This window comes from Macrobrachium nipponense, chromosome 15, assembly GCF_015104395.2.
Source record: "Macrobrachium nipponense isolate FS-2020 chromosome 15, ASM1510439v2, whole genome shotgun sequence".
In the NCBI taxonomy this organism is placed as follows: domain Eukaryota; kingdom Metazoa; phylum Arthropoda; class Malacostraca; order Decapoda; family Palaemonidae; genus Macrobrachium; species Macrobrachium nipponense.
In genome coordinates, this window is record NC_087208.1 from 57457279 (window position 1) to 57471269 (window position 13991).

Consider the following 13991-nt stretch of genomic DNA (forward strand, 5'->3'; position numbering starts at 1 on the left):
ATAAACCCTAGAGGGCTCCAAAGGGAAATAAACCTACAGAGAGAGAGAGAAATGCTATAGGAAAAAGTGATAAATAAATATGAGGGAATAGGAAATAAAACTAATGCACCTGAAATTCAGATAGCAGAAAGCAGAATTGTAATTGCTTCTCACATAAATATTTGGCCTTAGCAAATTTGGTAGTATTAAACCTGATGCCAGAAAGTAACAGTTTGTGGCAGCAGCCTACAATACTTATTGTGAACTAAATCATGTAGATCAGGCAAAGGATGTCTCATTGCATGTCAACGTCCAAGAGTTGGCAAAGTAAACTTTATTGATGACAAACTAACCAAGATTGAGGTGAGAGGAGTCAGCACTGGAAGACCACATTGGAAAACAGCTTAAATTTTTTATAAGGGCCATTTCATTATTGCTTTAAGGCACCTCTAATTAAATATAACAGTCAAGACCCTAAAAAGACTTGTCGCTCAGGTAACAGACTGTAAATTAAGTCTAGGAAGGTTGCTCGTTTTGAGTAGTCCTTCATCTCAAGACGCTTCACGAAAGTAAGACACCAGAAGGAAAACTCTGAAATGACTAAATGAACACACAATCAGATTTTAGCTTCTTTCCATCTTGGGAACTTTCCATGGTTAAATCCTTCAGTCTGATAAGTGTGTACCCATCTTGAATCGTTTGTAGAGTAGGTGGATGAAGGTGTACCTTTCACATGGCTTGCTTTGTCTACTAGGTCTGGAGATAAACTGGAAATGCCCTTCTGTTGCAAGGACTGATGGAGCTTTTTAAGTTGAAGTAGTAGTGAAACTTTCCACTGAAGTTAATGCATAAGCCTGGATCACATTACAAGACCTGTGGTCAGATTTTAGTGGCACATCCAGGCCATCTAAGTTTTCTATAGGCATTTTTCCATTGGATTATCAAACTTTGTGAGAAAAGAAACCCTGCATGCATTCTTTTTTTCTTTTAGTGTCTTCACTACTTATCTCTCCTCTAATTGCTGGCCTTGCAGATAATCTGTGGAGATGAAAATCTTGTAATAGCAAATTTATGTTGCTGGAAAAACTACAAGACAGTATTATAAACTAGTTTTAAAAGACCAGTAATTCATATTGCTACACTAACTGGGATCACTGAAAGGCTTGTTCTGAAATGAAAGGGAAGAGCTGGAGCAACAAGATTTACCAAATGCGATATAAAAAGCAATGACATTGAAAATCCGGCCCCCACTTGGTTTTAACAGACACGATGGCATGAGACAAGGAGTCTTCGTCTTGTGGAGTGATGCTTCTCTCTGACATGCATGCTAATTTCTTGCTGGTCACTTTTGACTGCATCACACTATATTGGCAAACAATTCTGCACAAATTGTTTTGCCACTTCAATGTACTCAACAGAAATGAGTGTTGTCAATATCCTTAACCTTCTAACAATACCAGCCATCAGCAAGACCTATAGGTCTCTCAACCAGTCTTGCTACCTTAGTAATCCTGCTTTGGCTTGGGAAAACTGGAAAAGTACTCAGTAATACCACAAAATAAAAACCATCCTGAAAAAACTAGATAAAAGCTAAAGGAAAAAAATAAAAGGATGCAGGATATGTTTGTTAACATGGTTATGCAGAAATCTACATGAAAAGTGAAACTAAGAACACAGCTGCTTATGGAATACACTGGTAATGAAATATATTTTTATCATAAAATCTATTGTTTGGATACCACCTTCTGTTAAGGATAGTTTACATCTCCTTGCCTAATGGCACAGAAATATGAGCTATCTTTAACAGTAGGTAAGATTCATCCCAAATACTATATACTAAATTCCAATGTACTGCAGTGCTAGCACCCTGCATAATAATACAAAAATGGACTACCCTTTACAAGCATCTGTGAAAAAATACATCATCAATCTGTTAAGTAACACAATACGAAACAAGAAAAATACCAGTCACAAGATCAGATGAAGAACATCAAGAAAAAAAAACCATTGGAACTGGAATACAATCTAGACCAGAGAGACCAAGTACTGGAACCTTCACGGTCATTCAGTGATGAATTGGAAACTGAAAGTAAAGGTAGTTTTGAGTGTAACAAGGAAAAATTGCAGTTGCACTATGAAATAACTGTTAGGAAAGATAATATGAAGGTGCAGTACAAGGAATGAAAGTGGCTGAAGGAACACTGCAAAGTTTCAAGTAATGACTACAGCGGACCGTGTGAGGTGCATTTATAACACTATCCCTAGGGGAACACAGAGAGTTCTCAGTACTGCCATTTCAAATATATGTAGTTGGGCAAATTCAGTTGGATTTAAATTTTCAACTGATAAAACAAAAGCAATCGTCTTCTACAAAGACAAAAGGTGGATGAAGAACCAAACAATCAAACTGCATCTTTATAGCACTGAAATACAATTTTGTACAAAAATCAAGTATCTAGGAGTAATATTTGATCAACATTTAAATTGGAAAGAGCACATCAAATACATTAAAGCCAAGGGCATCAAAGCCCTTGCCATATTAAAAAAGTTATCACACACTAATTGGGGAGCAAAGCGAGACATTTTATTAATGATATATAAGGCAACAGTCTTATCCATAATAGATTACTGCTGTCCAATATATTCATGCGCCTCAGAATCTGCATTAAAATCTCTCGATGCAGTGCACCATGAAGGCGTGCGATTGTGCACAGGAGCTTTCCGATCGTCCCCAACAAACTCACTTTTGGTGGAGGCAGGTATTTTGCCCTTAAAACATCACCGTAATTTAATAACAATACAAAGAGGTCTTTCAATGCAAGCGGGATCGTCTCCTGCAACTTACTGCTTCCAAAACTGTAATCAAGTAACAGCAGTTAATAGTACTAGCTCTTTCCCAAAAAGAGCTAGATACATAATGAACATACATAATATGTATCCAATTTTTCACCCACCAATGGAATTGCCACCACCATGGATTTTAAATAGAGTAAAGATATGTACCTCCCTGTCTTACCTATTCAAAAAACAAATGACAAGTATGGAAATGTACCGCCAACATGCTTTGGAGCACATTAGAAGAAAAGGCGACAAATTTATGATATATACAGACGGCTCCAAAAAAATAATGTTGGAGTAGGAGCATCTGCATATTCGAAAAATATGTTAAGTAAAAAAAGCCTACCTTCAATATCATCAGTATTTACTGCTGAAGTCACAGCCATACAGATGGCTCTAGATATGATATCTGAGGCAAAAGCAAGTGTCTCTGTAATTTTCAGTGACTCACGTAGCGCTGTAGATGCAATAAGACAGTATAAATCAGGAAACCAAATAGTACAGGAAATTCAAATAAAAATTCATCAACTCCTCCAATCAGGAATATCAATGGAAATATGTTGGATCCCAGCACACGTGGGAATAAAAGGAAATGAATATGCAGACTCTGCTGCCAAATTAGCCTGCACTATCCCTCCAACAATTTCATATGCCCCAGTGTCAGACTGGGTAAAATCAGTTAAAACATTAATTTACCAGGATTGGAAAGAAGAATGGGCCTCGGTGCCAACAACAAATAAACTTAAAAATATAAAAACTGAAGTCTATGCATGGAGGACATCCTCACAGGAGGAAAGAGCAAAAGAGGTGATCCTAGCAAGGCTACGTATAGGACACACAAGATTCTCACATGGTCACTTGATGTCAACACCACATGCTGACCCAGTGAAATGTAACAGATGTCAAACACCCATGACAGTACAGCATTTGCTTGTTGAGTGCCCAAATTGGACCCAGCAAAGATCTATTTATCTGCGGAGTTCGGAAATGAAAAATATTCTTGCGGAAAGCAGGGATTTTTCAATTAATAAAATCATAAATTTTTTAAATAAGACGGGTTTCTCAAATAAAGTCTAATTTTTTTTTTTTTTTTTTTTTTCTCAGGATTGATCCCTGAGAACCAGCCCGAGAAGAGTCTACTTGAGACTCAGAGGTCTGGAAAAACTAACAACTATTAATAATAATAATAACCTAGGGGAACAAGAATTGTTGAAAATATATATGAGAGATTAAACTAACAGTGCTACAAGTACAGTATTGTAAAAACCAAAACCACAAGCTTATGATGATTTCCTTTCTTCAAAGATATGTACAATGGTTAATCTTTAACAGTTGTATATCTTTGGCAAAACCTGGTCAGGATGCAATGCTTGGAAACAAATTTGTTAACTATAGAGCGTTTACTTTTCTAGATCGCTGTGGTGTGGCTTGTACAGATATCATACGTTGCCAATTTTCATGTTATGGTAATCATATTAGCTTCATGGAGTCTATTGAAATAGTTTTCATTTCTTGAAATGTGGCTCTTTGTTTGCATCAGATATTTTGAATATATCTTATTTCGTATATTCTTCGTTAAAACCTCCGTTTCATTAATGAAAATGTTATTGTTAGTATACAATAAGGTTTTGTACATACTTACCTGGCAGATATATACTTAGCTTTACGTCTCTGACGTCACGACAGAATTCAAAACTCGCGGCACACGCGACAGGTAGGTCAGGTGATCTACCTTACCCGCCGCTGGGTGGCGGCTGTAAGAACCAATCTCCCTTTCCAGCCAGAATTTTTCCTTCCACCTGTCTCCTGAGGGGAGGCTGGGCGGGCCATCAATCGTATATATCTGCCAGGTAAGTATGTACAAAACCTTATTGTATACTAACAATAACATTTTTGTACATGAACTTTCCTGTCAGATATATACTTAGCTGATTGACACCCTTGGTGGAGGGAAAGAGACAGCAATATAAATATGGAAAAAAGGGGAAAACAACACTAGTTGTAGGATGTAAACACAACCTTGGTTCTTACCTGTTTAGGCAGAAGACTTCGTAGTTACTGTCTATGAGTCTGCGTTGCCTTAAGAGCTTCAGCGAGGGCGTGACCTACAGCTGACAGACTCTTTGGGTCTATCAAAGGGATTTGGTTATCCGCTTACTTGATAGAATCCGAGCAGGATCTGTCAACGGGGATTCGCCCACTTATATGACAGAACCTAAACACTATCATTGCAAGGAGCTCAAACATAAACCGATCACCTAACCAATCTAATCATTGTTAGAACTACGAAATGAAAAACATGCCTACCCGCATGTTCTTTCAAACAACCAAAAACTTACAACCTAACAAGGGGAAAAATATATACTACAAAGGAAATGTCTCAGCTCCCTGCCCCAGCACCGAATCCGCCGATACGTACGGGCCTAACCCGAAGCACTTTTCATACGTAATTTTGACGTCTCTCAGATAGTGGTTTGCAAAGACTGAGTTGCAACGCCAGAATGTTGCCTTCATAATATTACTCAGGGATATGTTTTTGCTAAAAGTCAATGACGTGGCAATAGCTCTTACCTCATGAGCTTTGACCTTAAGAACTTTGAATTGACTTTCATCACATATCGCATGCGCTTCTTTCACCAGGCTTCTGATAAAGAAAGAAAGCGCATTCTTCGAAAGAGTCCTCCTTGGATTTCTTACAGAGCACCAAAGGTTGACATCATTGCCCTTAAGTTTTTTCTTTCTTTGTAGATAAAACTTTAAACTTCGTACTGGGCAAAGCGACCTCTCTGCTTCCTCGCCAAGAACGAAGGTAGGAACGAACAGATAGCTGCATCTCCTCTGAATCCCACATTTCCTTCTAGTGCATGGAGTTCACTAACCCTCTTTGCGGAAGCCAATGCCATGAGAAAAATTGTCTTCTTCGTCAGGTCTCTAAACGAGGCAGACTGAGGCGGTTCGAACTTAGTGGACCTCAGGTAACGTAGCACTACATCCAGATTCCAACTCGGAATCCCTGGAGAAACCTTCTTGGATGTTTCAAACGATCTTATTAGATCATGAAGGTCCTTATCTTCTGAAATGTTTAAGTTTCTGTGCCTAAACACTGCAGATAGCATGCTACGATAGCCTTTAATGGTTGAAACTGCCAATCCACTTTCTTCCCTAAGGAAAAGTAAGAAGTCTGCTATTTGGGTCACAGAGGTACTGGAAGAGGAAAAGTGATGGTTCCTACACCATCGCCGAAAGACGTCCCACTTCGATTGGTAGACTCTAAGGGTAGAAGGCCTTCTTGCTGCTGCGATAGCCGTTGCACTCTTGCAGAAAAGCCTCTCGTTCTGACCAAACTTTTGACAGTCTGAAGCCAGTCAGATCTAGAGGCGGGGAGGTTTTTGTGATACCTCTCGAAGTGGGGTTGTCTGAGCAGATCGATCCTCTGTGGTAATGTTCTCGGAAGATCTACTAACCATTCCAGTACCTCTGTGAACCATACTTGTGCGGGCCAGAACGGGGCTACCAGCGTCATCCTTGCTGCCTCCGCTGCAAATTTCTTTAGAGTCTCTCCCAGTATCTTGAATGGAGGAAAAGCATACATGTCTAGACCCTTCCAATCTAGAAGAAAAGCGTCTATCGACACTGCCCTCGGGTCCGATATCGGAGAGCAGTAGTTGGCTATCCTCGCATTCTTGGCTGTGGCGAAGAGGTCTATATGAGGCTTGCCCCAAAGCTTCCACAGGTCCTGGCAAACATCCTCGTGAAGAGTCCACTCTGCAGGCAGGACTTGATCTTTCCTGCTTAGGAGGTCTGCTCTGACGTTCTTTTCTCCCTGTACGAACCTGGTAAGGAGACAAATCTTCCTTTGCTCTGCCCAAAGCAGAAGTTCTTTTGCTGTCTCGTACAGGGAGAAAGAGTGAGTCCCCCCCTGCTTCCTGATGTAAGCCAGGGCCGTGGTGTTGTCCGAGTTGATCTGTACTGCTGAAGCTAGGACGTGGGGCTCGAAAGCTTTCAAAGCTAGCCAAACAGCCATCAGCTCCTTCTTGTTGATGTGCCAGGTCACCTGTTCCTTCTTCCAGGTGCCTGACACTTCTCTTGAGCCGAGCGTCGCTCCCCAACCTGTTTCCGAGGCGTCGGAATACAACACTTGGTTGGGGTTCGGAATGTGAAGGGACATCCCTTCTGCAAACCTGAGAGGGTTGGCCCACCAAGAGAGGTCCTTCTTGATTTCCCTTGAGATCTCGAAGGAGAACTCTAGGTTTTGCGAACGACACCTCCAGTTCCGATGTAGAAAGAACTGGAGAGGTCTGAGGTGCAACCTTCCTAGAGAAAGGAATTGCTCCAATGAGGAGAGTGTCCCCAACAAACTCATCCACTCCCTCGCTGTGCATACGTCTTTCTCTAGGAAGGCTTTGACTTTCTCTGACCCTCGGGCTATCCTTTCTGGAGACGGAAAAGCCCGAAAATCCCGAGAAGCCATCCGAATCCCCAGATAGATACGATCTTGACTGGGGATCAACTGAGACTTTTGAAAGTTCACCAAAAGTCCCAGAGAACTTGCCATGAAAAGGGTCTTTTGTAGGTCCTCCAAACATCTTTTCTGCGACTTGGCTCTGATTAGCCAGTCGTCCAAGTAAAGGGACACTCTGACTCCCTCCAAATGTAGCCATCTTGCTACATTTTTCATTAGGCCTGTGAAGACCTGAGGGGCTGTTGAAAGGCCGAAGCACAAAGCCCTGAACTGGAATATCCTTCCTCCCATCATGAACCTGAGGTATTTCCTTGAAGAAGGATGGATAGGCACATGGAAGTAAGCGTCCTGAAGATCTAGGGACACCATCCAGTCCCCTGGCCGAAGGGCCGCCAACACTGAGGATGTCGTCTCCATGGCAAACTTCCTCTTTTCTACAAAGAAATTCAGGGCGTTTACATCCAGAACCGGTCTCCATCCTCCTGAGGCTTTTGGAACTAGAAAAAGGCGGTTGTAAAAGCCCGCTGAGCAAGGGTCGCTCACTAGCTCTATAGCCTCTTTCTCGAACATTTGTTCCACTGCTTGTGTTAAAGCAAGGCTCATGATGGGATCCCTGTACCTGGCCACCAACTCCCTCGGAGTCGTTGTCAACGGTGGTCTTTCCGTAAAGGGAATCAGGTATCCTTTCCGGATAATCGAGAGGGACCAGTTGTCCGCTCCTCTCTTTGCCCAGGCTTCCGAGAATCTTAGAAGCCTGGCACCTACTGGTGTTTGGAGGACTACTTCCCTACTTCTTAGCTCTGGAAGAGCGTGAGAAGGATCTACCTCTCTTGAAAGGTCTATTACCTCTCGAGGTAGAGGCTCTAGAAGGAGGGCCCCTCGAAAGGGCTCCTGTCTAGCTGGAGTCTCCTTCTTCGTCTTCGACTGGAAGGAGGTCCTAGGCTTCCGTGCCGACTGCGCGAGCATGTCCTGAGTCGCCTTCGCAGAGATAGATCCTGAGATGTCCTGGATTATCTTCTTCGGAAATAACAGAGGCGAGAGCTGCGAATACAGAAGCGAGGCTCTTTGGGCATGCGAAACAGACTTAGTCAGAAAAGAGCAGAAGACTGATCTCTTCTTAAGGATCCCTGCTCCAAACAGGGAGGCTATTTCGCTCGATCCATCTCTAACTGCTTTATCAATGCACGTTAGAACACTGTTGAGATCTTCTGGCGAAATAGCATCCGGGTTCTGAGTCTTCTTAGCCAAGACCCCCAAAGACCAGTCAAGGAAGTTGAAGACTTCCAAGACTCTAAACATTCCCTTCAACAGGTGGTCAAGCTCGTTCATAGCCCAGGTAGTCTTAGCAGACAAAAGAGCTGAGCGTCGTGCTGCATCTACCAGTGAAGAGAAGTCCGCATCCGCCGATGAAGGAAGACCCAGGCCTAGGGGTTCTCCAGACTCGTACCAAAATCCTAGTCTGCCCGTAAGCTTGGAAGGAGGGAAAGAAAACACAGTCTTCCCTTTCTCTTCCTTAGAAAGCAGCCAATCACCAAAAACCTCTCAAAAGCCTTCTTCATTGAGATGGTGGCTTCATCCTCACACAAGAGGAAACTTTCGTCTTCTTCGAAGTCGAGAATAAAGAGAGAGGAGACGGAGGAGCGACGGGAGTAAGGGAGTCTCCAAACTCTTGAAGAAGGAGATCTGTAAGGATCTTATAGGACGAAACTGAAGAGTCCTTCACCAAATCCTCTTCTGAAGGTTCAACTTCATCCACTGAAGAACCCTCCGCTTCTTTACGAGGGCAGTTAGCTTTCTCTAAAGAAGTGCGTCTGTCTAGAGAGTGTCTAGTAGCATTCTGGCGCCTATCAGGGGAAGCCAAAGTTTCTGGAGAGCTCCTCTCGAATGAGTCCTTCCTACTCTGATGAGTGCGTGCTCTTTGATCCTTAATCCTACTCCTAGAATCCCGGGCTTCCAAAGGGGAGCGCCTGCCAGGAGAGGAGAGCCTACTATGCTCAAGGCGCTTAACAGGATCCATGCGCCTGTTCAAAGGAGAGCGGCTGCCAGGCGAGCTGCGCCTACCATGAGGCGAACGCCTACTAGGCTCTTGGCGCCTACTTACAGGAGAGCGAAGCCCTGGAGAAGGTCGCCTACTAGGTGACCGGCGTCTACCATGCTCCACAAACTTCGATCCAGACTTGTGTGTCTCTTCAAAAGGCAGTCTCCCAGAAGAGACATATCTTTCAGGCTCTACACGCCTGTCCCGAACAGAGCGGCTAATAGGAGAGCCGCGCCTATCAGGAGAAAATCGCCTATCTTCCTCACCGCGCTTGGGAGCGGGAGAGCGTCTACTTGGGGAGTAGCGCCTACTAGGCTCAAGGCGCCTAACAAAAGGCGAGATCCTGTCTCTTGACGAATCCATTAAAGAGTAGGCTCTCTTATCCGGAGAATGAAGGATCTTCGGAAAGGAGCGAGAAGACGAGGCTGTACGCCTGTCTTTAGATGAGCGCCTACTAGGCGCTAGATCCCTTTCTACTGGAGCAATGTAGTCACCAGGCGAAAGCTTCTTGGGCGATTGACGCCTGGAAGACGACAAGCGTCTGCCGAGGGAAGAGCGCCTCCTTCCATCCGCTGATACAGGAGAGAGAACCGACTCTGACTGAGAAGGTAACACAGGAGAAGGAATCCTAGACTTCTTGACAGGGAGAGAGACGTCTTTCCGACGCGTTCCTCCTGCCAAGGAGCCCGCCAGCGCCGAAATCTGCGCTTGCAGCCCAGCAAGAATTCGAGCTGGAGATCTTGCAAAATCCTCCACCGGAGAAGAGGCTCGAAGCCTACTATGAGGCGAGAACTCCTGCTCCATCCTGGGTTTCTTGATCTCTACTTCCGGCTCTTCTGGAAAAACTTCCGGGCTGGAAGGAAAGGCGCCAGGAGCCTTCCAGGCTCTCTTCAGCGGTCGCGAAGAATCAGAGGCGCTCCATCCTCTTCTAGGCGAAGGTGAGGAAGAAGAAGAGAAGCATTGGCGCAATACCTCCTTCTTCGCGCGAACAAGGGCAGCCTGGGTACGAACATCAGGATCTACCGAGGGGACGCCTGATCGGTGGGAGTTCTCCCTAACCTTCCTGCGGCTGTTGACTTTCCTCCTCCACTGGGACTGGGAGTCTGGAAGAGGTCTAGGCCTGGAAGCATTAAGGAGCCAATCAGACGCACCCTCCACTGCACGGGGTCACTGCACAATTCACCTTCACTACTCTTACCTTGCGCAAACGAACGAATCTTCTTTTCCATGCTAAGGATCGTGGCTCTCATGGTTGCCACTTCCGTAGTCGTATCCTTAGGTTAGATGCAGGGCACAGGAGCTGAAACTGGAGAAGGTTCTAATGCTACAACAGGATTTTCTTCTACCTCGCTAATACGAGACTTACTAGAACTCCTAGACGAAGCCTTTCTCACCCTGTCTTTCTCTAACTTCCTCAAGTAGGAAGAAAGAGCCTTCCATTCACCCTCATCCAACTTCTCACACTCATTACACGGGTTAACAAAAGAACATTCTTTCCCTCTACATTTAAAGCAAACTGTGTGAGGATCTACCGTAGCTTTCGGTAGTCTCACCTTGCATTCATCCATAGAGCACACCCTAAACATAGAAGATTTCTTAACCTCTAACTCAGACATCTTGAAATCAAAGAAAAATCCAAATCAATATCCAAAAACAATCCACAAATGCGTATGCCAAGCCAACAAGATCAGGTACTTCACCGAAAGTCAGTCCAAATAAATCCACGGCAACGAGAATCGAATAAAGCTGTCAGGAGGTAACAACCACAGGTGTAGTCGTCACCGGCGACAGAAAAATTCTGGCTGGAAAGGGAGATTGGTTCTTACAGCCGCCACCCAGCGGCGGGTAAGGTAGATCACCTGACCTACCTGTCGCGTGTGCCGCGAGTTTTGAATTCTGTCGTGACGTCAGAGACGTAAAGCTAAGTATATATCTGACAGGAAAGTTCATGTACAAAAATGAAGATATGGCATATTTTTTTCCCTGGCAATGCCACATCTGAGTTTAGGGGACCTATGATTTTCAAGAGGATTTAAAAGGTCATGGTCAATGTCATTAACGGATACTCGCTCTCGATCACCCACTGTGAAAAGTATGGACAGCCCAGCCTAAGTGACTCCCATAAACGTCTTCACTCACCACCTGAGGCCAAGGAAATAGTCTATAATTTCGTGAAATACTTCATTTTATAAAAACATCATGAAGGTCCTGTAACTGACGTTTCGAAGGCTATCCAGAGAACATCTGAAGCAACAAAAGTGTCAGCAATGACTATTTGTAGTCTTAAGGAAGCAAGAGGGGGGAAATATAGTGGAATCTCCAGTGTTTCAAGAAAGAAAAGGGAAAGTGAATCTGTGACTGACTTGGATGATTTTGATGAAAATGTTTTTAAGGGCATACAGCGAATCCTAAGAAGGCTATCTGCGGGAAGCATTTAATGGGACTTACATACCCGTAGATATGACAACTCTGCCTTTTCTATCTGGCCCAACCCTAGCGAAAAGTAAACACAGTATAGCAGCGAGTGTTTGGAGAACCCACCCAACCACTTGACTGCCCATCACTTTTTCCTCTGGCAACAGAGACAAATGCTGGGTTGTTTAGAAGTAAACAGGCTATGAGAGGGAGGGCACTTCTGGAAATCATCAAGTTACAAGAGCTATATGGTTCCTTTCAAATTGAAACAAACAAACAATGCTACAAGTATAGTATTGTAAAGACCAAAACTGAAAGCTTATGATGCTTTGCATTCTTCATAGATATGTAAAACTGTTAATCTTTAACAAACAGTTGTATACCTTTGGCAAAAACCAGTTAGGATGCAAGTGCTTGGTAACGAATTTAACTAGCAGCAAGTGAGTGTGTGGAGGACCCAACCAACCACTTGACTGTCCATCACTTTTTGCTCTGGCAATGAAGACAAATGCTGGGTTGTTTAGAAATGAAAAGACAATAAATTTGAGATAAGTTCCTAAAAAGACAAACCATCTTTCAAACAGATACCCTTGAAGTGGGAGGTATGGTCCAAAGTATAGAAGTGATGTTCTTCACACTTGGAAAAGTCACTCCCTGGACATGTGTGAGTGGGAAGGATGACTCCCAAAACAGCTTGGTATTCATGATGTCATAGCTGTCAGGGTTCTGTGCCAGTTTTAACTTCTTTGTAACCTGACAAAAGGAAATTTTTGAAGTTCCATGTTACCCTTGCATGATGGGAATACCAGCTCTGAGTGTATTATTAATACAAAGACCAAAGATGATAATGCTCTACTGGCCCCTGCCCTAGATTGAAGGATGGTCTACTTGGCCCTACTCCAACATTTAGAGGTCACTCAAGCGAGTTATACACTACCTACTGAAACTACAATCAGGGATGAGATTCTCTCCTGAGACTTGCCTGCATCTAGCCTGGGTGGAAGAGAGACAGGAGGAACCATTTATCTTCATTCAATCTATCTTTCTGTGAACCACTAACCTTGGGCAAGATGCTTTTCGGTCTGATGGAGCCCAGGCAGCTACATATACTGAACATCAACTACAGATCCTACAGCGGTGTCCGCCGATTTGTGGGCCATGTCCCAAAAGTATGAGGGGCCTGTCATTGTTGCTTGATGTCACTCTTTTATTTCAATAAAAATGCCCTGGAGCCATATAAAATAACAGCCATTTCCCTGCCATAATTTTTTCATATGAATCTTCCCTTTTAAAGAGCAGCCACAGGAAACCATATGATAGTAGCTGCTTAAATCTGGAACACAACTTCACAATTAACACTAAATGCTGTATCCTCTTCTCAACACCCTTGGCCAAAAGGATGAAAATGAGTTTTGGAGATCAGCACTTAATACTGAAGGCCAACATATGATACATAAAATGTTAGGTGTGGTCTAAGCTCAATTACTGTAGGATCTTAAAAGTTTTAATGCTATTATTGTTAATAATTGGTAGTCTAACCAGACCACTGGGGTAATTTACTTTTGCTTCCACAGGGATGACTTGAAGAATTTGCCTGGTTTAATTACTCTTGAAAAATTATCTAAAATTAATTAACTGAAAGTAATAGTCGGACAAAACGTCTTCAACTGATCTGTTTCCAAACCTGACGTTTGTTTTACCCAACTAAAATTAAGCATGCACTGTACTTACCGGATAGGAATATTAACGTAGTGTGGTCAACGAGGCATAATAATGTGGGTACTTTAATTTTCTCATTTTAGGTCTCTCATAAGAAGTTGGATAGCCAGCTGGGAAAAGAGCAAAATGAATGGATGAAATGTACAAGTTACAAAGCAATGCAACTGGTAACCAAAGGGGTGGTGCTTTCATTTGGTCACAGCCTTTGGAGGAGGACTTTGCAACAAATTACCTCCCATAAAAAGTAAATCTTAGTAATATGTCACAAAAATCCTAGTATATTACTTAACATTGACAATAGAAAACAAAAATATAAACATGAAAAAAATTATTTACCAAAAAACTCTGAATAAAAACAAACATAAGTTTTGTAAACATATAATACAAGTCAAGGACTTCCTGGTAATTTTAATTGTTTAATAAACTAAAAAGTGGACCTTCAGGGCTAAATGAAACAAACAAGCAACTTGTATCTTTTTTATTTATAGCCCTTAGCTGTGAGTTTCAGCTGCTACATTTTGGGAATTTCTTTCTCACTAC

At 43.0% G+C, this 13991-nt stretch overlaps 1 protein-coding gene across 10 annotated transcripts in view; it reads right to left on the bottom strand.

Moving 5' to 3' along the window:
* Nucleotides 1–13991, bottom strand: part of LOC135194971 (ataxin-2 homolog) — a 182173-nt gene that overhangs the window by 1269 nt on the left and 166913 nt on the right. For 7 of the 10 annotated variants that reach the window (XM_064221219.1, XM_064221221.1, XM_064221222.1 and 4 more), the window contains exons 11-12: nt 13464–13561; nt 111–1017 (exon numbers count right to left, since the gene is read on the bottom strand). In XM_064221219.1, the coding sequence (XP_064077289.1) occupies nt 13476–13561 (86 nt within the window). In that variant the 3' untranslated portion in view covers nt 111–1017; nt 13464–13475. Of the gene's footprint in view, nt 1–110; nt 1018–12792; nt 13066–13463; nt 13562–13991 lie in introns of those variants that run through there. The other 3 variants (XR_010310040.1, XR_010310041.1, XM_064221217.1) reach the window with 3 other exon arrangements.